Below are 24,037 nucleotides of genomic sequence, written 5' to 3'. Positions count from 1 at the left end.
GTGTGTATATATATATATATACATACATATATATATATATATATATAAAGCCAATACCTATAATATTTCATCATGTAACTTTTTTTAAACTGAAGGAAAGAAATTTAACTCACAAACCTCAGAAACCTATGTTTATGATAATTTGGATGTTTGGGGTGGGTTTTTTGTTTTGTTTTTTGATTTTTGTTGTTTTAGTTTCGTTTTGTTTTTGAGACAGGGTTTCACTGTATAACTGTCCTGGCTGTCTTGGAACTTGAATTGTAGAACAGGCTGGGTTTGAACTCACAGAGATCCTCCTGTCTGTGCCTTCAAGTGCTGGGATTAAAGGCATTTGTCACGACTGCCCAGCGATAATTTGGATTTTTAAAATATTTTATTTTTACTTATGTGTATGAGCACCAAGTTTCAGGTGAGCCACCTAGTATGGGCACTGAGGACCAAACTCTCATTTTCTGGAACAAACAAACAAACAAACAAAAACAATGCTACATAGTCTTAACCACAGAGGTACAGGAAGCTATAGGTCCAGGGTGACGGGGACCTATCTAGGTGAGATGAAGTCTCTGTAACATCTTCCCACTGCAAAAGTTGCCAGAAGCTCTGGAGAAAGAAGGGGCTGCCTACCGGGAGAGGAAAGTACAAGGAGGAAAGAGAAGGATCATTCCTAGAATTTATTATAATCTCTTTCTTTTTTGGCCTTTGCTTTACCACATGTAAACACATGTCCAAAGCCCCAAGCACCTCAAGCACAGATTCTAAGTCAAATCAGTGGGAAGTCAGTAGCCCCACCAGTCAGCTTCCCACCCCATCTGATGCAGGACCACACTCGGGCGCCAGAAGAAAAACCTAACACATGGAGACGGACCCTTCAGAAAGAGCTTCTAGAAGAGTTCAGAGGTCTCTGTGGCTCTTCATGCATAACGAAGAAGTTGAAGAAGGCCCCATCCTAGCTTTTCAGCATGACAGAAGGTAGCTACAGCCTCCTCCCCAGGTCCGCTGTCACAGAAAGCTAGTTAGCTGTCAGAATCATCCTAGAAGGAGAAGACAAAGCACCTGTGGTTTCTGTGGTGACCTTCACAGATGCTGCTCACTCCCCCGCTCTCCTAGAATCCCACGCCACATCTCTTAGGAGGCTAAGATAAGGTAAAGCACCAGGACTCAATGAACAGGACTCTATTTTGTTTTGAGGATTTCAAGTGGTGTCACTGCTCTAAAGAGCTGCAGGCACTCATCAGAGCCAGACGTGTTCTGGGATGGGGAGGAAGAAGCAGGAGGCTTAGGGAACACTCAATCTTGTGTCAACCTCAGAACATGCAGAGAACCACTGTGAATGGGATACATATTTTTATATGTTTGTGGGTTTTTTTTTCCTCCTGTTCCTTTTTGGAGCATGGGACTCGTGCATGGTGGAAAAACACACTTTTGTTGAGCTGTATCCACCTCTAATGTGCTATTCATAAAGGCTAAAAGGAAGGTATTACTTACATCCAGATCATCCATGGCAGGGGGAGGCCTCTTAGTGCTGACCTTGTTCAAAAGCTAATAGGAAAAAAAAAAAAAAAAAAAACAGTCACAAGAGAGAAGGGGTGAGGGAAGAGCAGTCTGAGTGTTAGTAGAGATGGGAGAACAATCCCAGCCAGGGGGTGCTGGAGATATGGTCCCACTTAAAGACCACTTGCTGATCTTTAAAAGCAACTGCCTTTGGTTCCCAGAACCCACCTTACAAAAGTTAACCTCCGACAGGGTATGTATGTTGGTACTTGCTTGCAAACACTAGAACTTAACAAGTGGGAACAGGAAGACCAGGAGTTCAAGGCCAGCCTCAGCTCACTACTTAGGAAGTTCTTCAAGGCCAGCCTGGGCTTCATGAGACCCTGTCTCAAAAGCACCAGGGCCAGCCAGGTGTGATGGCACAAGCCTTTAATCCCAACACTCAGGACGCAGAGGCAGGTGAGTCTCTGAGAGTTGGAGGCCAGCCTGGTCTATAAAGCTTGTTCCAGGACAGCCAGGGCTGTTACACTGAGAAGCTCTGTCTCAAAACAAAAAAAACAAAAAAAAAAAAAAGGGGGGGGGGAGTGCAGGGCTTAAAGAGATGGCTCAAAGGTTAAGAGCACATCTTGCTCTTGCAATAACTCAGCTCCCAGCATTCACATCGGCACTTCCTGCTCTCACTCAGACTTCCTCCCTAACCTGTGTGCACATGGCTCACAGAAGCTCACTTAGGTACACATAAACAAATGATAAAAAACAAACAAACAAACAAACAAACCACGATAAAAATAACTTAAAAAAATAAAAACTATTTAAAGTGAGTGTCACAGTTACAGACCAATCATCCTAACATTCACAAGGCTGAGGCAGGAGGCTGACAAGTTCAAGATCAGCTTAAGCTACATAGGGAGACTGAGACTCACAAAGAAATAAAAGATCAATCAATTTAAACAAACTCAGAAAGTACCCTCCATGTCAATCCAAGTCTGGGGTCTGTGTGTCCTTTTACAATTTGAATTAAGGAGTTTCTGGTCTTCTAAAACTAAATCACACATTGTTGTTTATGGGGCACTGGTGACTTATAAGTTTTATATTGGTTAGTACTAGAGTCCTATAAACTTTTCTAGCTTAGGAAAACCACCTAGAGTCATAGAAGAGAACAAGAATTATAGAGTGGTGGAAGAGATTTTGTGACATTTTTACCAAATGTAGACACTACTGTGAAAACAGTAAGTGAGGCTGTGTGAAATTGTACTAATATGGGTTAGCAAGATGGCTTAATACGAATAGGCAGCTGTTGCCAAGCCTAATGACATGAGTTCAATTCCTGGGACCTCCATGTTAGATATAGAAGACTCCAAAGCTTGTCTTCTGATCTCCACATGGGTGCTGTGGCTTGTGTGCATCTGCCCTTCAAATAAATGAATAAATGAATAAATAAAGAAAATGTACTAAGTTTTTGGGTTTATTTATTTACTTATTGATTTTGCAAGGCAAGGTTTCTCTGTGTAGCCCTGGTTGTCCTAGAACTCACTCTGTAGACCAGGCTGGCCTTGCACTCAGGAGATCTGCCTGCCTCTGCCTCCTGAGTGCTGGGATTAAAGGCGTGCGCCACTACTGCCTGGCTGGGTTTGTTTGTTTGTTTGTTTGTTTTAAGATAGCTCAAAACCAAGAGTACATGCTTCTCCTCCACAGGATTCAAGTTTGATTTCCAATACCCAAATCAGACAATTCACAACCACCTGTAACTCCAGGGGCCTAACACACACACACACACACACACACACACACACACACACACACACACACAATCCTAAGGATAGTAGAACACACATCTTTAACCCCAGTACTACGGAGGCAGAAGTGGATCTCTGAGTCTGAGGTCAGTCTGGTCTATAGAGTGAGTTTCAGACCATCCAGAGTTCCATAGTTAAGATCCTGTCCCAAAAATAAATAAATAAAGTAATAAGTCTTTAATTTTTTTCTTTTAAATTTCATTAATACTAATTTCTCTCATTTATGATAAATATACAATGATACTACAAATATACAGGATATTAGCACCAGCAAGTGGCCTGCTGAGAGTTCTAATATCCCTGCCTGTGCCTTGATAATTCCCCAGCAAGTATGTGCACACAGACACAGAATGATTAAGACGGGCAGCAGGTGCTGTGTTTCATACCTCTGCATAATGTTCCACCTGAGCCAGCTCCACCTCATCATCTCCTTCCCAGTCTCTCCAGTTATCGAAGTCCACAGAGAGCCACACAGGCTGTAAGAGGAAGCACAGATCATCACAGCAGGGAGGACAGGGGCAACAGTGCAGGCGTGTGCATAGACAGGAACCTCAGAGGGAAAGATCAATGTGGTACAGTGCCCTCAGCCTGCCCTCCAAGCTGCATCCACAAATGTTCACCAGAGCCTACTTGGTGCCAAACACAACACCAAAAACACAGGGTCTGAAAAAACACAGCCCTCCAAGGGCTGTTGGACTAGGGCGGTCAACACAAAGCATCCTAGGACTCAGCCAAGCAAGACAGAAGGACTGCATTCCCCAGAGCTAGAGGCAACCTTTCAGTGTTCCAACCTGCCTGCATTCAAAGCCAGGTGTACTGCTGTGGCCTAGCATTCCAACCTTTGAGGTGAAGGCCAGAGAACCAGGAGTTCAAGATCACCCTCAGCTATATAGCAAGATAAAAGTTCAGTCATGGCTACATGTGACCCTGTCCCAAAACAAAACAAAGAACAATTAAACATTCATACACATTCACCTCAAAGTTTTTGTTGTTTTTGGGGAGGTGAATTTATTTTTTGTGTTCTAGGCCTGCCTGTCCTAGAACTGCTTTGTAAACCTGCCTCTGTATCCTCATGCCACCACACCCAGAAATATTTTGTCTGCCCCTATGTACCATATTCCAGCCTGGTGTCAATGGAGACCAGAAAAGGGCACCGAATCTTCTGGAACTAGAGTTCTAAGCACTTCTGAGTTGCTGTGAGCTGGGAATTAAACCTGAGTCCTATGGAAGAGTAGCCAGTGCTCTTAAAAACTGGGTCTCCTAGCCAGGTGTGATGGCACACTCCTTTAAACCTAGCACTCCGGAGGCAGGGGTAGGCAGATTTCCAAGTTTGAGTCTAGCCTGGTCTACAAATTGAGTTCTAGGAAAGCCCGGGCTGTTACACAAAGAAACCCTGTCTTCAAAAACAAAAAACAAAGAAAAGAAAGAAAGAAAGAAGAAAGTGAAAAAAACCAAAAACCAAAACAAAGCCAGGTCATCTCTCCAGTTTCATAGTTTATAATAAAAATATCAAAATCATATTTATTTATTTATTTATTTATTTATTGGAACATGGCACTTTAAACAAATGGATGTCATATTTATGGAGGTTGGGTCTCAAACTCAGATCAGTAGCAAGCACCTTTACCTGCTGGGCCATCTCACTTGCCCCATAATCTATATGTTTTTAATGTCAGCAAGAAATAAAAAAATTATAAATGCCAGTAGCCAGTCAATATCATTTTTAAGATTTATTTATTTTATCTTATGTGTGTGAATGTTTTCCCTGTGTGTTTGTGTGTGTGTGTGTATACCACCTGCCCATGGAAGTCAGAAGGTGTTGGCTCTCTGTGAACAGAGAGTTCAGTTACAGACGGTTGTGAGCCACCATTGTGGGACCTGCCCGTTGAACTCAGGTTCTCTACAGAAGCAACCAGTGCTCTAAACAGAGTCCAGCCCCTCAGAATAATGTGTTAACTGTGATAAAAAACTACTAAGCAAATGTAAAAGGGAGATTCAGCCAGCAGGTGGCCGACTTTCAGCTTTCAGAGGAGTAGCTGTCGTCAAGGGTCTTGAGCAAGAGAGAGACAAAGTCAAGGTTGTGTTTAACAGAGCACACTGGGAGCAGTGGAAAGAGTGGCTTAGAAATGGGACAGAAAATATGCAACAGAGTCAGCCATAGTAATGCCTGTAATGTCATAGACATGCTTGCAATGTCAGTGTTCAGGAGGCTGAGGCAGCAGGATGGCAAGTCCAAGGCCAGCCTGAGCAAAGCAGAAAGAGCCTGACTCAAAACCAAAAGCAAACAGACAAAAACCTACTTCCCCCAACAACCCCTGACGGATGCTGTCTAGACTAGGAGGAAATACATAGACTCCAGAATATTTGACAGATCAAATACACAGGACTGAGTCCTCAATAGTAACTGGAAAGGCAAACACCATTCCAGATATAATTCTGCTGCCTGGGTGCACAGAGAGAGCACAGCAGTAGACCACTCCTTCCATACTCACCTTAATATCCTCCTTGGTGAGGCGAGGCCAAGCCACCTTCTCCTTCCATTTCCTCACAAAGCAAGTAATGGATCGCCCAGAGCGCTTATCCTGCGAGTCCTGTCAGACAGACAGCCTCATTTTTAGGATAAACCTCCAGTTTCCTTACTTGGCCAACCTTTCTTGTCCATCTATGACTATCCTTACCCTGCTCTCACCTTGGAGTTCACCTTGGCATAGAACTCAATCTCATTGTACAGCTCCACCCCATCACCGTTCCTGCAGCTAAAGATACGGTGAAGAGGTGGGACAAGTTCTTGAGACACCAGGAAGATAGGAACAGCTCTTGAGACGCCAGGCCAGTCCACTGGGGAAGGTTACTACCTGAACACGATGCGATGGTCTTCAATGAGCACATTGACGTCGGTACTGTCCTCAACGCAAAACTCCATGAAAACATATTTAGGTCTGTCGTACCACAGAGTCCGGGCATGCTGCCTGAAGAGGTTGGAGGTGGGGCTTGGTAGGGGTGGGTAAGACTAAAGGCGATGTGGAAAGGTGGAGGGAGGAGACAACAGAGTGCCACTGAACCAGACTGAGGGGAGGGGAGTGGTGGGAGTGAGTGGAGGTGGCGAGAATAAACCCAGAGAGACAAGGGAAGTAAGGAGTTAGAAAGTACATTCAGATCTCACCACCCCTCTCACCCACAGTCACAGAGACCTGGAGTCTGGGGCTCCGATGGGCAGAGTGAGCAGCTTCTACAAGATGTGGGGCAGGAAATCTGCAGAAAAACGGGGAGGGGAGTGTATAGGGCCTGTATTTTGGCTGCCTGAAACTCACCGATCCATGGTGGCTCCAGCTGCCCCGTGGCTTTTGGAGTCCCAAGCAAAGGCCTCTATCTTTAGATCCTAGGAGGCCCCTAGCAGCTGCCTCTCCTAATATGGTAGGAGGAAGGGTTGAGAGGGAGGGAAAGGTGGCTTGACAGCAAAAGAGATTTGACTCTGGGAGCTTTTACTACATCTCGGGGTCTCCAGAAATAGATCAGGAATACAATATCTACCCTTTTTGTACAGGGAAAGGACTACCCTAGACCCTATAGGCAGGACATTACTTGTTCTGGGTTTCATTCACTTGTTCTTCCAACGCAAAGTACTCCTGTGTCTAATTCACAAAAAGCAATAAATAAATCCCGAGGGGGCGGGCCCTCCCGCGATTGGAGGCGCTCAAGCCCCGCCCACCGCTTGCCCAAGCCCGTTGCTATGGCAGCAAGGGGCGCACCTGACGTGCGGCGGCGTTTCCGGGAAGATGGCGGCGGTGGAAGCGTCTACAGAGTTGGGAACTGTGGTGACCGCCGTCGGGCCTAAGGCGAAGGACGAAGAAGAAGAGGAGGAGGAGGAGTCGCTGCCACCATGCGAGACTGTGCGCTGGGCTCCCGTGGGGGCAGTGGCCGAAGCTGGTCCTGGGACGACGACGTTCTCGGAGGAGGCGGCAGCCGAAGAGCCTGGAGCGGCTCCGAGCTCTCCTCCGGACGCGACTGTCCGCACGCTGAGGCGGCTGCAAGCCGAGCGGCGGCAGCTGGATTCGGCCCTGCTCGCGTTGTCCTCGCACTTCGCGCAGGTGCAGTTCCGCCTGCGCCAGGTAGTGCGCGGGGCGCCGGCGGAGCAGCAGCGTCTCCTGCGGGAGCTCGAAGACTTTGCCTTCCGCGGCTGTCCTCACGTCCTAGGTTACGAGGGACTGGAAGACCCTTGTGACGGTGACGAAAGCGATGTGCTGCCGGGGGACCGGCCACGGGTGCGGGGCGAGGACCAGGTGAGGCTAGGTCCGGATGGGGATGAAGATGATGCAGGCAGGGAGTTTGTGGGTGGTGATGCTGACAACGACCGAGGTAGAAAGGGTGAGGAGCGACCGAGCTGGAAGTATTGTAGGTACGCGTATGCAAGATAAGGAGAATGGAGACAGGAAGATGCAGAAGGACATATGGTGAGCATTGAAAAGGAATCTTGAAAAGGCAGTGGGTAATGAAAGCTGTCCTGCCTCCGCCTACCTTGCCCACGACTTGAGGTACTCGAGTATGTGTTTGTGTCACAGTCTTTACCCTGAGGTATACCTCCGGCCCTGAGCACTTGTTGATAGAATGAACACTGGGAAGAGGGGTGGAGAGAGTGGTAAGTAAAAGAGGAGTGAATTGGAATCCATGAAAATTTAAATTAATCCTCCATGCTTTTTTTGGCATATAGATAGGCTGTAATATTTATACTGTCTTATCTCAGTGAGAGGTTTGGTGAACAGACACCATCCCTTGGCAGTGGAAAGAAACACATCTGATTATAAGGATGTCCTAACAATGTCTTCAGACAGCTCTGCCATCCTGCTTAATAACAGGGTTCTCTGAACGGGGCCTTCTGACTGACAAGTGCGTTCTTCAGTACACCGAAGAAGCAAGGAAATTCTGTAAACCACAACACCGGAAGGTCCCTTACAAACTTTGAATGTCTGGAATCTGGAAGTTTTGAGACAGGCCGCCTTTTCCCCTTTCTGTTCTGCAGATTGCAGTCTACATGTGGCCTTCTTCCCACTCAGAATGGCTTAGCCAAGAAAACTTATTTGTAGGAGATATTGACTCACGATGATCTGAACTGTTTCCAGTTCCTTCTCGTACCCACATATCCTTGTATAAGGAGCAGTTAACCACAAGTCGCCAGACTTAAAATGTGGCGAGGCCCTGTGCGGTAGCACATGATGTGGAAGGTCCTCTGCAAACCTGGTACCATCTCTACTGCTTATTGTCACTGTCAGAAAAAATGTCAGGCTAATACCATAAAAAACTGTGCTCGGCTGATTAAGCAGCTATATTGTTAAGTGCATACAAAGCCATCTGAACAGGCAGTACCTGAGTGGAGGGCATCTTTGGGCAGAATAATTTACTTTTTTTCTGTCTTTGGGGTGGAACCCAGGAACTTGCATGTTTTAGGCAAGCGCTCTGTCACCAATTAAGCTATGTCCTCAGCCCTTGAAATTATCATTATTGATTTTTTTTTTTTTTTAAAGACAGACTCTCTGGCCCAAAACTTGCTATAGAATAATCTTTTTTTTTTTTTTTTTTTTTGGTTTTTCGAGACAGGGTTTCTCTGTGTAGCCCTGGCTGTCCTGGAACTCTGTAGACCAGGCTGGCCTCGAACTCAGAAATCTGCCTGCCTCTGCCTCCCAAGTGCTGGGATTAAAGGTATGCACCACCACTGCCCGGTGCAATAGAATAATCTTGAAGTTTGTTTTTTAGTGTGTGTGTATGTGAGCATATGAGCATGTGAGCGTGTGTGTGAGCACAGTGCTGGTGTCACAGCCTGCATGTGGAGGTCAGAGGACAACTTTCAGGAGTTAGTTCTCTCCTTAGAATATGAGTTCTAGGCATCAAACACAAGCCATGAGGCTTGGTGTTCCTAACCTTGAATATCTCATCGTCCTGCCTCCACCTTCTGGATACTGAGATGATAGGAACATGGGCCATGCCCAGTTATTCAGTGCTTGGGTTTGAACCCAACACCTAGTGCATGCTGGGCAGGCATACTGCCAAGTTAACTATCTCCCCAGTCTCTCCAAATTCCCTTCAACTTTATCTCAATGTGTACCGGACATTAAACCTATTATTTCCTGCCTTGCCCCAGAACTTGTTGGTCTTGCTGATAAATTTGTTTGCGTAATTCCAGCAAATATGCTATAACAATGACAGCGAGTGACAGACGTAGCAGGTGTAGTAGTCATGAAAACAAATCAGGATTTATAACTGGTTTCTTTCTTCATTGGCTTCACAAAGGGACTCTGTCTTTGTTTCTTTCTCTTTTAGCTAATTATACAGTTTCCCCCAGTTCGTTATTTGGAATTTTTTGTTCTGTACCTAATTTAGTCCAAAAATATATAAGGACATATAATGGGGGCTGGAGAGATGGCTCAGTGGTTAAGAGCAGGCTGCTCTTGCAGAGGACCCAGGTTTGATTTCCAGCATCTACATGGCAGCCCACAACTGTCTGTAAATCCTGTTCAAGTAATTGGGCACCCTCTTCCAGCCTGTGTGGGCAGAAGGCACTCATGTGGTGCACAGACATACACGTGGGCAAATCATCCACAGAATAAAAATTTTTAAATTTTAAACATTTTAAGATTTTTTTAAGGAATAGAAATACATGGAGAATTCACTCCATACTGGGCACAGTTCTAGGTGTATTGAAGATCAAAAGTCAAGGTCCTTTAGGAGTTTGTAGATTAGTAGAGATATATCCTAAACAAACACTATGATGACTAAGTGTACACAATACGAAGGAAGAAATGACTTGTTCTTCCTGGAGAAAGCCAGGGAAAGCTGTCAGTGGAGGCCTGTTACTAGCTGAGAACAAGAATGGGGTTATGAGAAGCAGCAGCAGCAACACTCGGAGAACTGGAGGGCATCCTGAGGCATCTGTCATGTTGAACAAAGCTAAAGAAAGGGGATTGTTCTTTAAGAATTTGAATGAAAACATAATTCTTTGTTTTTTGTCTTTTCTCTCCTCTCTCCTACCTTGCTTCTTGAGGGCTTGGTAAGTACTACTTTAAGGCTAACTTTGATACTGTGTAGATCCTAGTTTAAAATGTAGCCTTATGCCTATGAGTGGTTTAGTGTCTCTGCTCCTTTTTTGTTTTTTTTTGTTTTTTTTTTTTTTTTTTTGTTTGGTTGGTTGGTTGTTTTCAGTGTTAGTTGTTAAGACAGAGACTATATATGTAGCCCAGGCTAGCCTGAAACTCACTGAGGAGTACAGGTGTACACATCACATCTGGCTTGCTTTTTGTTCTGTTTTTGTACTTAAAATGATAAAGACCCTGTATCTAAGAATATGTTGGCAAGACTTGATCCCTGTAAAGGACATTTAGTAACTTGAAAGCTTCTGCTTTTAAGTTACTAAATGTAACTTAATGGAATCTGTTGGTGAGAAAGGGTTGTTCTCAGAAATTTTCCCCACACATACACCCACACACCATACTGTTAATGTTCCATCCCTGGGACTTGGCTTTTGAATTTCTTTGCCTTAGGTACTTACATTTCATTGTTTCCTGTTTTACAGAAATAGCTATAACCTTTCAAAGTAGATTTGAAATTTCATAAAACTGGTTGATTTCTATATATGTAAAGCCTTTCTCTCTACTCAGATACCAGGCTTTGCCTTTTGAGACAGAGTCTCTTGTGGCTCACCCTCAAGCTAGCTATCTAATTGATGCTGGACATGAGCCTCTGATCTTCACAAGGCACTACCCCTGGCTCATTCCCCCAGACAGTTGTGGAAAAATTGGTTTGCACAGAGTAGTGAGGAGTTATCCTGTGTCGACTGACCATGCAAGATGACAGGCACCTTTAACTCCTGGAGGCTGTCTTACCTAAGTTTTCTCTTTCCTGACTATTTGAAAAACAACAAGCCTATTTGCAAAAGGCTCCATCTTGTTTGTATCATGTTCGAAATGAAAACACAGATGTAATCAATTGCCCTGGGTGAAGTACATTGTTACTGCTAAACCTGCCTTGTCTGTTGTTTCATTGAAGCCTTATGTATTTCCTTGACCATTACTGACCTGAGAGTCTTAAAGTGCCTTTGGTTTGTCTTTTCTGTAAAATAGCCCAAGTATTTTTCTCATCACAGAGTGAACAGGAAAAACGGGAACGTCTGGAAACCCAGAGGGAGAAGCAGAAAGAATTGATTCTGCAGCTCAAGACCCAGCTTGATGACCTGGAAACATTTGCTTATCAGGAGGGTAGTTATGACTCCTTGCCACAGTCCGTGGTCTTGGAAAGACAGCGGGTGAGCAGACCTCAGTGGCGACTCAGGCATTTCTCACGCTTAATATGTCCCTGCTGGTGGTATCCAGCATAGCCTCTCCCCAGCGCACTTCTCCCACGGCCTTACAGAAAACTCAGGGTCCAAATAAGAGAAACTAAGACATAATGAGAGCCAGGTGGTGATGGGGCCCGCCTTTAATCCCAGGACTTGAGATGCAGAGACAGGAGGAGGAGGATCTCTGTGAGTTTGGGCCAACCTGGTCTACAGAGTGAGTTCCAGGACAGCCAGGGCTATACAGAAAAAACCTGTCTAGGGAAAAAAAAAAGGAAAGAATAAATATGTATTCACTCAGAAGCCTTTAGAGAAAGTAAATATAAAACTTTGGGGATTTTGTTTATTTTTTATTTTATGTGTATGATTATTTTGCCCGCCTGAGCAACTGCCTATGGAGGCCAGAAGATGGTGGCAGGCTGAAGTTGAGTTACGGAAGTTTCGAGCTGCCATGTCGGTGCTGGGAACCCAACCCTGGTCCTGTGATGGAGTGCCAGTGCTTTTAACTGCTGAGCCTTCTCTGCAGCCCAGATATGAGGCTGTTGGGTCTGTAGCCACTTTGGATGTTTGCCCTTCTACTGGGTGAAAGCTCACTGCCTGTTCAGTTCACAGTACGCAAGAGGCACCATTTCTGACCAAAAGGAATTAGGTGTTCTTTTGTTTTGTTTTGTTTTGTTTCTTTTTGAGACAGGCCTCATATAGCCTAGGTTGGCCTCTTGTTATATAGTCAAGCGTGACCTTGAACTTGTGATCCTCCTGCCAAGTGCTTGCCAAATGCTTAGATGACAGGTGTTCATTTTCCCACCTGGTTTATATGGTACCAGAGAGCATGGACCCAGGTTTTTATTGATGCTAGGAAAGCACTCTACAAACAGCTTCATCCCCAGCCCTGAGCTGAGGATTCTTGTTACTCTGGAAGGAGAAGATTATCTGTGTTTCTTCTTAAGTTATTGTATGAGTGTGCATGTACATGCGCACAGCACACACTCTCTCCTTTGACCTTTACGTGGGCTCTGAGGTTGAACTCAGCTCACTAAGCTCATATAGCAGACACTTTTATCTGCTGAGCCAGCTCTCAGGCCCTGTCTTAGGTCTGGGTGGGTTTTACTTACCTTGGAGCACAGTAGCCTTGCTAAGATTCTCCTCCCTTTCCCCCGTCTGAGAACTGTGAAGGGTACACTGTTGCTGTGGTCTTGACAGGTGATCATTGATGAGTTAATAAAGAAACTGGACATGAATCTGAATGAGGACATCAGTTCCCTGTCCACTGAGGAGCTGCGTCAACGTGTGGACGCAGCAGTGGCTCAGATTGTCAACCCAGCTCGGGTGAAAGAACAGTTGGTCGAGCAGCTGAAAACCCAGATCCGGGACCTTGAGATGTTCATCAGCTTCATCCAAGGTCAGAGAGCATCTGGAGGAAGAAGAGACGACAGACAGTGTGGCAGTTCTGTGTGACTGAGAACTTGTGTCTGAGGGGCCAGCTCCCTGTATTTAAGACTTGAAGTGGATGTGGTGGTACATGCCTTTAATCCTTGAATTGAGAGAGGCAGAGGCTGGCAGATCTAAGTCATAGGTCGGCCTGTTATATAGTATGAGTTCTAGGCTGGCCTACAGAGTGAGACCTCTCACGTGTGCCACAGTAAGATGGAAAGAACATGACCTGAATGCAGGACTCTCGGGTCCACTGCTCGCCTTGTGGCCTTGAGCAGATTCCTCCCTGCTTAGTCTGACTGGGGATGATTCATTCCTCGTTTACTTACCAACTATTATTAAGCCAACTATGATGCGCCAGGCACCTCTCACACAATAATGTACAATAATTTATAAAGTTCTGATCATATAGTAGACACTATTAACTATTTTTTCCCTTTAAAAATCTACTATGAGGGCTGGTGAGATGGCTCAGCAGTTAAGAGCACTGACTGCTCTTCCAGAGGTCATGAGTTCAAATCCCAGCAACCACTTGGTGGCTCACAACCATCCTTAATGAGATCTGATGCCCTCTTATGACCGAGTGGGGGCCCAGAGTGAGGGAGCTGGAGCAAAAGGGAGAGGGGAGGGGGGAGGAATCTACTATGAAGGGAATAAATGCATGTTTTGTTTTTGTATCTTCTGACGATAGATGAAGTGGGAAGCCCCTTACAGACAGGTGGACACTGTGAGTGCAAAGCCAGTGGGAAGGCAGGAGTCGGCCCCACCAGGGCGGGCACACTGCCCCCAGGACCCAGCAAAGGTAAGTACGGGCTCCTAGAACTCAACAGGCTACAAAAGCAGAAAGTACAAGGTGGAGGCAGGAGGATCGAGAGTTCAAGGCCAATCTGGACTACATATCAAAAGCCAGTCTGGCAAAAAGTAAGGATAGTGAGATTGGCTCACCAGGTGTTGGTACTTCCTGCCAAGCCTGAGGGTGTAAGTTGGATCAGGACCTACATGGTGGAAGGAGAGAACTGACTCTCTCTGGTTGTCCTTTGACCTTATGACCATTCGTGAGCGTGCACACACACACACACATACACACGCATACTCACACTCAGGTTCTCTCTCTTATATATACACACACATAAAGATTAAAATTAAGCCGGGCAGTGGTGGCGCACGCCTTTAATCCCTTTAAGCACTTGGGAGGCAGAGGCAGGCAGATTTCTGAGTTCGAGGCCAGCCTGGTCTACAGAGCGAGTTCCAGGAGAGCCAGGACTACACAGAGAAACCCTGTCTCGGGAAAAAAAAAAAAAAAAAAAATTAAAATTAATGATTGCTTGGGTCTTGGGAAGAAATGGGAAAATGGGAGAGAGGAAATGATAATGGCCCAGGATGTCTTTTGGGGATGATAAAAACATTCTAATGTAGATCATGGTAATGGATGGATAGCTCTTAGGTATAATTTTGAAATGACCAGATCTAGGAGATGAAGCTAGTATACGCCTAGTGTAGATGGGTTTCTACAGCCCTGGGTTTAATCATGAGCTGGGGGAAAAAAAAGAAGAAGATGATGAAGAAGGGGCTATAATCCTACTGCTTCAGAAATTGAGGCAGGAAGAGGCCAATCTGGACATAGTGTGCCTGCCTGAAATCCCAGCAATAGAGAAGCTGAGGGGTGAGGACTGCCATGATAGCAAGATCCTGTTTGAAACAACAACAGCCTGAATTGTATATTAGAAATGGCTGAGCTACCCAGTATCTCAGTATAACTAGTATCATCAGTCAAAGCTCAGCCAGTCCAGGTACATCCTTGCCTTCATATGACACCCGTACTGTGGCTCAGAGGCAAGGCTTGCTCACAGCTTGTAATTTGTTGAACGTCCTGTGTCTTTTTGACCTCTTTCTAATGAGTCACTGTTTTCTAAGCAGCAAAGGCAGAAGACACCAAGAGAGCCCGGGAGACAGGGCTGCACCTGATGCGGCGAGCGCTGGCTGTGCTCCAGATCTTCGCCGTCAGCCAGTTGGGCTGTGCTACAGGCCAGATCCCTCAAACCTTGTGGCAAAGGGGCCAGGCAGACAGAGACTACTCTCCCTTACTGAAAAGACTGGAAGTATCAGTAGACAGAGTAAAGCAGCTAGCCTTGAGACATCAGCCACATGACCATGTCATCACTTCGGCCAACCTCCAGGACCTCTCTCTGGGAGGCAAGGATGAGCTGACCATGGCTGTGCGGAAGGAGCTGACAGTGGCTGTGAGAGACCTGCTGGCCCATGGACTATATGCCTCCTCCTCTGGGATGAGCCTTGTCATGGCCCCCATTGCTTGTTTGTTGCCAGCTTTCTCCTCAGCCCCTGAGGCCATGCACCCCTGGGAGCTCTTTGTAAAATACTATCATGCCAAAAATGGCCGTGCATATGTGGAATCCCCAGCCCGGAAGCTCTCACAGTCCTTCGCTCTGCCTCTAATGGGTGATACTGCTGTGACCCCCAAACAGAGCCTCCTGACAGCCATCCACCTGGTGCTGACAGAGCATGACCCTTTCAAGCGCAGCGCTGACTCAGAACTGAAGGCGTTGGTGTGCATGGCACTGAATGAGCAGCGCTTGGTGTCCTGGGTAAACCTCATCTGCAAGTCAGGGTCCCTCATCGAGCCCCATTACCAGCCCTGGAGCTACATGGCTCACACAGGCTTTGAGAGTGCCCTCAACCTGCTCAGCCGCCTCAGCAGCCTCAAATTCAGCCTTCCTGTAGACTTGGCCGTTCGACAGCTCAAGAACATCAAAGATGCCTTTTGATGAGAATGCCTCGCCTTAGTTCCCATGCACCTTTCTCTAAAGAGGTAGATGTCCTAGAATTGTAGATTAAAAGCCAGGGAGTTGGAGGAAGGGCTAGACATAGTTTTTTAGACCCTTTTCAGGTGGTCAGCTAATGGAGGCAAAGCCTGTCTTTCTCTTAGCATTTTAGAAAGATGTGCCAGAGACTCCCATCAGAGATAGTGTTGGGGCCTGAGAGATGGTTGGCCAGTAAAGATGCTTGCTATCACACCTGGCAATCTGAGTGATACAAGGAGAAAACAGAGCTTCCACTAACTGTCCTCTTACCTCCACACATGAACTGTGGCACATGTGAATCCCTGCTCAAACACAAGTAAATGTAACAATAAAATCTAAAACTAAACAGTATCAGGACCAGGGAGGGTTGTAGCTCAGTGGTGTGGTCCATGCAAAGCATGCACAGCCAGAGCTGAGGATGTTAAAGTAAACAGAAGAAGCTGGCCCTAGCCCGCCACAGCGTACCTGGCCCACTGCTGGAGCCTGTGGTAACAAAACCAGTTACCACACAGCTAATGCCCAACTCACCATCTGATTTTTAGAAAATGCAGGTTGTGCCCACCCTTCTCTTCATGGCAGCCCTGCTGTATGAGGGAGTTCTGAAAGACACTGAACTTGAGGCTCCTGCTAGTCAAGCTGGAACAGTCTTCCTTTATCAGAAGCAGCTCTGAGAGCCCTAGGGCCAGAACTGTAATTGTAGTCACGAATTCTGATTCCCCTTTGTTCTGAGGGAGTTTTCAGATGAGTGTAAGATGAGAATGGAAGTCTCCCTGCTGAGGTAGTCCTCACACTCAGTCAGCACTCCTCTAGTTATAAAGAATGACAGCTGAGGCCCTGTACTGTTTCCAGACGTCACTTTCTTCTGTGGGCTTGTCAGGACTGACACAGTCTTCAGAAGAATCCCTGTCAGTCAAGAGCACACAGCACCCTGGGGTGTGACTCATTGGCACCACTTGTCCTGGAGATTGACTGACAGGAGGTTTGGTCTTGCAGTGTGCACAGTGGCAAGGCCAGCATGACTTTGAAGGTGACTTCCTTATTGGTCAGTTTGCAGAGGGCACTTGCTCCAGGGCTCACTGAAGATGGGTGAACCAAACTGCCACCTGTAGTTTGTTCCCGTGACGTGCACTTTACCTTGTTTGAGCAACCTGTCACTTCAGATGCATCATCGACACTTAGTGTTTCCCAAAAGCAGTGACTGGGCTTGGAATGCAGCTCAGTGGTGGAGTGCTTGCCTGGTGATCCTTAGCACCAACCCTGGAGAAAAAAGATAATTGTAAAATATCATGAATTATATCTCTGATTGCTAATAAAGTTTCAGTATTTTGTGTAGCTTCTCTGCAAAGCCCATAGCTCCTCTCCACTTTCTAAGTCTCTCTAGCCCTTTCAGCCCATGTCAGCTAGGTCAGTATTTATTTAGAAACTGTCCACTTTCTCTCTGCCCTGGATCAGGTCAGGATTGGGTGGCAGTCTAGGTTTTGTATATGTGTTGGGTTTTTCTGGTCAAATTCCCTACAAAGGGCCTTGGTCATTTTTATTCACCTTGCCCAGGCTACAGCATCAGGCACTGCAGTGAATGGCATTATACACGCTGCATCTGAAAATCAGTACTGTTAAGTCCACTGCTGAGGCTGTCAGAGTTTGGGGTGGATGAGAACTGGAATGACCATATTAGCATGGCCCAGATATACCTCTGTATTGTCTTTTAACTTAAATTTGCATGTGTATGGTGAGGGCAGGGAGCATGAGTTCCATGGCTCCTATGCATATGCGGAGTTAGTTCTTCCATCATTATGTGAGTTGCAGGAACTGAGCTCAAGTCACTAGGCTGTGGGATGTGGACAGCATGCTAGCACGAGTGGGACAGTTCTCTGTACTCTGTGGACCCTGGAACTGAGAACATTCAGAGTGGACTGCCGCTGGGCAATGGTGGCACACACCTTTAATCCCAGCACTTAGGAGGCAGAGGCAGGCGGATTTCTGAGTTCAAGGCCACCCTGGTCTACAGAGTGAGTTCTAGAACAGCCAAGGCTACACAGAGAAACCCTGTCTCAAAAAACCAAAACAAGAAGGCTTGTTCTAAATCCTCTGGAAGAGCAGTCTGCGCTCTTAACTGTAGCACTCCAACTTCTTGGGTTTTGTTTTCTTGTGTTTTTGAGCCAGAGTCTTTCTATGTTGTCCTAGAGTTCCTATGTAGACCAGGCTGGCCTTGAGTTCAAAGGTGCTCCTGCCTCTGTGTGTAGCAGGCCTGTGTGACCAGGAGACCTTGTTCTGTTTCTGAGGCGGTCTTCTATAGCCTCTGTTGGTCTTGAACTCATTGTGTAGCTGATGATGGCGTTGAACCCCTGATCCTCCTCTTACTGCCTCCTGTTGAGGTTATAGTCAGGACCACCACTTTGGACACAGGTCCTTTTGTTGAGCTACATAATAGTGTGTCAAAGATATCTCCTTCACCATTCATTTTTGCTCTCTCTAGTGCTTCACACTTGGTGTTCTCCAGTGCAGTAGGCCTGGGGTGACACTTGTCAGGAGGCAGCTTTAGGGAGATCTCAGTATGAACCTGCAAGGCTCACACTGAGCACCACAGAAGCCATAATGTATAGGGAATTTGATGTGCAGACAGACGTCAAGCCAGGCAGGTGGAAGAGGCCAAACATCATAGTCTGCTGCTATTTTATCTCTTTGATAAAATGATGTTTATCTCTTTGATAAACAGTTCATTCAAAACTGGTGGGTGAGGGCTGGGGAGACATCACAGCGCGTTGGCTGCTTCCAGAGATACCTAGGTTCAATTCCCAGCACCGACATGTGGCTGCCAACCATATGTAACTGCAGTGTCAGGGAATCTGGTGCCCTTTTCTGGCCTGCATGCAGGCGTGAATGAGGTGCACAGGCATACACCACACAGGCAGAACACCACACATATAAAAAAAATTTTTTTAAGTTTTAAAATGTTTTTAAAAACTGGTAGGTAGGAGAGAGCCTGGTGAAATGAATTATAGAATTCGTAGGTGAGGGAGCCTGGTCTGTTCATCACCTTGGAAAATGTTTCCTCCTGCTTCAGAAAATATTTTAATTGCAGCCAGGCATGATGGCCCATGACTGGAGTCACAGATGGAAGAGGCTGAGGCAGAAGGATTGCTATGAGTTCAAGTGCAGCTTGGGGTACACAGTTTTTTAAAAAATGTGAAACCATTTTTATTGGATATAGAAATATAAGTATAAGCCAGATGTGGTTCCAGGACTCACAAGGCTGAGGCAGGAGGACCACTGAAAGCTGGATTCCAGCCTAGGCTATAATGTGACTTCCAAGCCAGTTTTAGCTACAGAGTAAGACCTTGTGTCAGAAATTGGTGCTACCAAAATGGCTTAGAGGTGGAGAGCACTTACTGTTCTTCCAGAAAAGCCCAGGTCTCTTCCTAGTACCCACATCGAATGGTTCACCACAGCCTAACTCCAGCTCCAGGAGATCCTATAGTTGTGGCCTCTGTGGGCACCATATTCCCACATATCAACATGCACATACATGTAAAATCAATCATTTAAAGTGAATTGAAAAATATTGAAGTAATAATAAATAGGGGCTGGAGACATGGTGCTTAGAGCAGTCTCTCCTCTCGCAGAAGATCTGCAGAGAACCCAGGTTCAATTCCCAGCACCCACATAGGGAGTCACAGTCATCTGTAACACCAGTTCCAGGGCATCCAAATACTTGCCTCTGGCCACCTTGGGACAATAGGCACCTTGGTGCATATACATACATGAGGGCAAAAAGGCAAAATACTCATACGGAAAAATAAAAATCTTAATGTATATATACTTATATATACATATTTTTAAAATATAATTATATATGTATATATACAAATATATGAAAATATATGTGTCTGATCTTCCCCATTTTTCATCTAACAGTGCACGAGGTCATTTTTCCTATGAATAATGATTTTAAGTTATTTGAGTTAAAACAAGTTTCAATGTATTTACCTATTGAAGACAGGGTCTTTGTAACTTATATTGGACTGGGACTGGAACTCCTGTCTCAGCCCCTCAAATGTTGGGATTGTAAGCTTGTGCTGCATCCCCACCCCCACCCCCGACCCCCACAAAGCCTGGCTCTATTTTCCAAACCAAATCTGTAAATTTCAGACTCTGTGCCCCTCCTAGCGGCAGAGCAGGAGACTACAACAATGAAGGCGACAGTGTCTTTCTTGCCCCTCCCTCCACACGCCGGAACCGGAACTCTCTGTTCCTGTCTGCTGCTCGTGCTGCTAATAAAGCTTTGTTCAAACGCGCTGCCCGACCCGCCCTGACGAGCTCCTTCCGCCAGCAACTTTGACCACCAACCGCGCGGCTTGGCTGGGCCTGAGAGGCGGGACAGGAAGTGAAGCCACCTCTCCGTAAGGTGAAAGGTTAGCGGAAGTGTCCTCCTTTCCTTTCTGCTGGGTGCCTGCTTCTTGCTGTCGGTGAGTAGGGCCTGGAGAGGGTCTTGCAATCCGCCGCCATCGCGACCCCGCGGTCGGGTTGCCGAGCTCGTTTGGACTCTAAGCCTCTGGTGGCTTCACGGCGAGTCGCATCCCTCGAGCAGAATCTCCGGGCTGCGTGGCCTAGTCGGCAGCGAGTGATCTAAAGTCGCGGGCCTACGACCCGGGCTCGCATGTAGAAGTCGGCCCCGGGGCCTTCCGCTTTACAAACTTCTGAGCGGCTCCTTGTCTTTGTTCTCTGCAGAAATGGGCAAGTTCATGAAACCCGGGAAAGTGGTGCTGGTCCTGGCTGGACGCTACTCCGGACGCAAAGCCGTCATCGTGAAGGTACCAGCCCTCCGGGGCTCCTGTGACTGCTTGCATGTGGGGATTTCGGCTGCTGTGTAAGATGAGCCGGATCGGAATTTAAAATCTGCCCTAGCAATAAGCACTGGCGAATGCGTAATGGGTATTAATGGTGGCCACTGTGTATTGAAGATATTACAGCTGTGGTGTGTGATTCTTGCAGAAACCTAAGACCTAAGTAATCTAATCCTAAGTAACTTAATTGCAGACGCTAAGGTTTAGAGGTGTTAAGTTACTTAAGGTCAAAGTAATGGGTGCCGCAGCTAAGAGGATGTAGGATGGGAGAGGCTACTTCCACTTCCATAGCATCCCCTGGGTATATTTAAGCTTTTTTGCTACTTGCTTCTTACCCAGTTTTAACTCTTGTTCTAGCCACAAGGCCACTCACTGGCTTTGCTGTTGAGGACACTGGCCTCCTCAGCTTCTTGCTCCTGTCATTTATCTAAAATGAGTTAGCCAGCCTTGTAATCTCAGCTCTAACCTTAACAACTTCATGGAGGAAGGTATTAGGTAGCCCCAGCATCAGTCTGTGTTTGCTTCTGATGGACTTGTAAATGTCCTGTTGACTCTTAGCATTAAATGACTGGCTGTCCTCTACAGTGTTCCAGAGATGTGGAGTGTGGGGGGTGTATTTAATAAACACACTTTTACTAATATGGGTCCAAAGCAGTGATTTTTCCCCCCCTCCCTCTTTTCTCATTTAGAACATTGATGATGGCACCTCAGACCGCCCTTACAGCCATGCCCTGGTGGCTGGGATTGACCGCTATCCCCGAAAAGTGACAGCTGCCATGGGCAAGAAGAAAATCGCCAAGCGATCCAAGATCAAGTCCTTTGTGAAAGTTTATAACTACAACCACCTCATGCCGACAAGGTGAGCCGTCCAGAAATCGTTCATGTCCTCTGCCGAGGAAGAGGCAGCTGTGGTTCGAGGACAGGCCATCGGATGCCCTTTCCCCTCTCCTGCCTCTGGATCGGCCTCCCTTGGTCTTGAACATGCTAAGCTGGTATAGCGGTGCACTACCCAGCATTTGTGAGACCCTGGGTTTGACCGCAGTGCTATTGGGGCAGGGTAGTAGACTTGATAGTCTGTAGTTTGTCTTCTGGGTTGCTGTCTGGGGTTTTTGTTTGTTTGTTTGGGTTTTTTTTTGTTGTTGTTGTTGGTGGTGGTTTTTTGTTTTGTTTTTCTTTTTAGCACAGGCTAGCCTCACATTTGGAATCCTGCGCTCTGGGTTTCAGGTGTGAGCATCCTGTCTCAGGTTCCTTGTGTTTTCTGTTCTCCAGCTTGACCGAGTATTATTGAAATTTTTTTTTATTAAATGTAGATTGCTGGATCTGTCTTTCTTCGAGGGTATGCAGGAGAGGGTCTGGTCTGCTTTCTCCCACCTTTGTACAAGCTGATTTTCTTTGGACTGTGAGACAGCTTAGGACCTGCTGGTGGTGACCAGAGTTCAATAACTGGAACCGGCGTAAGGGTGGAATGAGAGGGCTCCAGGCAGTTTTGTTTTGAACCAGGTTAGAGAGACAGCTTAGTCATTAGGATACTTAGTTTATTTTTGTGGAGCAGCTGGTTTTTAATTTCCAGAACCTGACAATGTTACATGGCTCCAAGCTGCCTATTACTCCATCTCCAGGAGATCAGGCACCCTTTTCTGCTCTCCAGGGGGAAACCTGTACTCATGTGCGCAGAAACACATAACTGGGACTTTTTTCCTACATAAGTTCTAGGCTAGCCAAGGCTAGCTTGGACTAGGTAGTCTACCTCCTCTGTCGAGTGCTGGGATTAAAGTCATTCAGAACCACTGCTCGGGCTTTTTTTAGTTGGTTGATTGTGGTTTTGGTGTGGTGGATTGTGTAAGTAGATGTCTGCCTGTGTGTATGGCCACCACATTGGTGCTGGGAATTAATCCTAGGTGCTGACAGTTGACTACTGTCTCTCTAGGCACCTCCTCCCCGCCCCCAAAATTTTTCTTTACAGGCAAGGTGGGCATTTCACATCTTCCAGCCAGAGCTGTATAGTGACAGGTCTTTAGAACGAGCTCTCTTGGTCCAGGGGTAATAAAGAGACTGTGGGAATTGAAAGTCCTGAGCTAGATCTCTTGGGATCCAGCAGCTTGTGTCCTTGAGATTTGTTGCTGGAGCTGTCATACTCAGCTAGTTTGCTCAGGCTAGTCTTGAGATCTCGCCTCCGCCTCTGGGGTGCTGGTGTTAAAGGTGTGTGCCACACCTAGCTAAGACAGGTCCAGCTGGAGATAGCCAGCTGGTGTATTGTGAGTAAGGTCTGGTATGATGAATCTCACCTCTTAAACGGAGTGTCAGAAATTGGGGACAGTGAGAATTTCCGAGGACTAGCATGCAGGTGTAGCATAGCTTCCGTGGGCATTGCTGGCTGTGCTGCTGACCACACCAGGTCTCTCTCTGGCTTCCTGGTGATGTAGCTAATCTTGCCTCTGCACTGTTAATCCAGGTACTCTGTGGATATCCCTTTGGACAAGACTGTTGTCAACAAGGATGTGTTCAGGGACCCAGCTTTGAAACGCAAGGCCAGGCGGGAGGCCAAGGTCAAGTTTGAGGAGCGGTAAGTGGGTCCTGTGTTTATTGACTACAGTTGCTGCTTCCTTTCAAAGAATTTGTTTTCCTGTTTATTTTTTTCCTGTGTGTCATTTGTTTACTTTTTTCTTTCTAGATACAAGACAGGGAAGAACAAATGGTTTTTCCAGAAGCTTCGCTTTTAGGTGTATTTTTGTTTTCGTCATTAAAAGTAAAAAAAAAAAAAAAAAAAAATACAAGTGTCTGTCTGTTTCTATGGAAAAGAGACTGGGGAGGTGAACCGGGTATGCTGTTTGAGTCTTGTTGGTTTTTCAAGACAGGTTTTCTCTGTGTATCCCTGGCTGTCCTGGAACTCACTCTGTAGACCAGGCTGGCCTCAAACTCAGAAATCCACCTGCCTCTGCCTCCCAAGTGCTGGGATTAAAGGCGTGCACCACCACTGCCCGGTCACTGTTTGAGTCTTAAACCTCAGCTTGGTACCTCTCTAATGGCTTGATAGCCTCCTTGAGGAAAGTGAACATTTACCCACAAGCTGCTTCTGGCTTTTTTAAAGGAGAAACAGATGTCCTCAGAAGCAGGGAGGGGTGAGGCTCAGCACTGCCTCCCATTAAGACCTCGTTCTGGTAACACAGGCTGAGGCAGGTGGATCTTCCAGCCAGAGCTGTATAGTGACAAGTCTTTAGAACGAGCTCTCTTGGTCCAGGGGTAATAAAGAGAGTGTGAGAATTGAGAAATCCTGAACTAGATCTCTTGGGACCCAGTAGCTTGTGTCCTCGAGATTTGCTGCTGGGGCTGTCATAC

General features: G+C 46.4%; 3 protein-coding genes across 8 annotated transcripts; 2 read left to right on the top strand and 1 right to left on the bottom strand.

Annotated features, from left to right (window-relative positions):
- Positions 1 to 354: 354 nt before the first annotated feature.
- On the bottom strand, positions 355 to 7,174 carry Ptges3l (prostaglandin E synthase 3 like). Of its 5 annotated transcripts, none has more exons than XM_034504699.2 (8): positions 7,037 to 7,174; positions 6,479 to 6,539; positions 6,143 to 6,353; positions 5,977 to 6,043; positions 5,780 to 5,878; positions 3,674 to 3,763; positions 1,486 to 1,539; positions 355 to 1,031 (listed from the first exon to the last, which is right to left on the bottom strand). In XM_034504699.2, the coding sequence occupies exons 3-8, from the start codon at positions 6,208 to 6,210 to the stop codon at positions 1,014 to 1,016; spliced, it is 396 nt and encodes a 131-aa protein (XP_034360590.1). In that variant the 5' UTR covers positions 6,211 to 6,353; positions 6,479 to 6,539; positions 7,037 to 7,174; the 3' UTR covers positions 355 to 1,013. The 5 variants fall into 5 exon arrangements, with proteins under 5 accessions (XP_034360590.1, XP_076791880.1, XP_034360589.1 ...); XM_076935765.1 differs by having other exon boundaries at positions 6,143 to 6,256; XM_034504698.2 differs by lacking the exons at positions 6,479 to 6,539; positions 7,037 to 7,174 and adding an exon at positions 6,599 to 6,924 and having other exon boundaries at positions 6,143 to 6,256.
- Rundc1 (RUN domain containing 1) lies at positions 7,064 to 17,189 on the top strand. 2 transcript variants are annotated; one of them, XM_034504696.2, is made up of 5 exons: positions 7,064 to 7,567; positions 11,419 to 11,577; positions 12,808 to 13,006; positions 13,730 to 13,840; positions 14,956 to 17,189. In XM_034504696.2, exons 1-5 carry the CDS (start codon positions 7,064 to 7,066, stop codon positions 15,819 to 15,821), a joined length of 1,839 nt encoding a protein of 612 aa, XP_034360587.1. In that variant the 3' UTR covers positions 15,822 to 17,189. The 2 variants fall into 2 exon arrangements, with proteins under 2 accessions (XP_034360587.1, XP_034360586.1); XM_034504695.2 differs by having other exon boundaries at positions 14,953 to 17,189.
- A 3,003-nt stretch (positions 17,190 to 20,192) lies between these two features.
- Rpl27 (ribosomal protein L27) lies at positions 20,193 to 23,434 on the top strand. The gene is made up of 5 exons (XM_034508012.2): positions 20,193 to 20,323; positions 20,586 to 20,668; positions 21,391 to 21,560; positions 23,154 to 23,264; positions 23,373 to 23,434. The coding sequence occupies exons 2-5, from the start codon at positions 20,588 to 20,590 to the stop codon at positions 23,419 to 23,421; spliced, it is 411 nt and encodes a 136-aa protein (XP_034363903.1). The 5' UTR covers positions 20,193 to 20,323; positions 20,586 to 20,587; the 3' UTR covers positions 23,422 to 23,434.
- The last annotated feature ends 603 nt before the right edge of the window (positions 23,435 to 24,037 follow it).

This window comes from Arvicanthis niloticus, chromosome 6 (genome assembly GCF_011762505.2).
Source record: "Arvicanthis niloticus isolate mArvNil1 chromosome 6, mArvNil1.pat.X, whole genome shotgun sequence".
Lineage (NCBI taxonomy): Eukaryota > Metazoa > Chordata > Mammalia > Rodentia > Muridae > Arvicanthis > Arvicanthis niloticus.
This window is presented reverse-complemented; position numbering and strand designations above follow the sequence as displayed.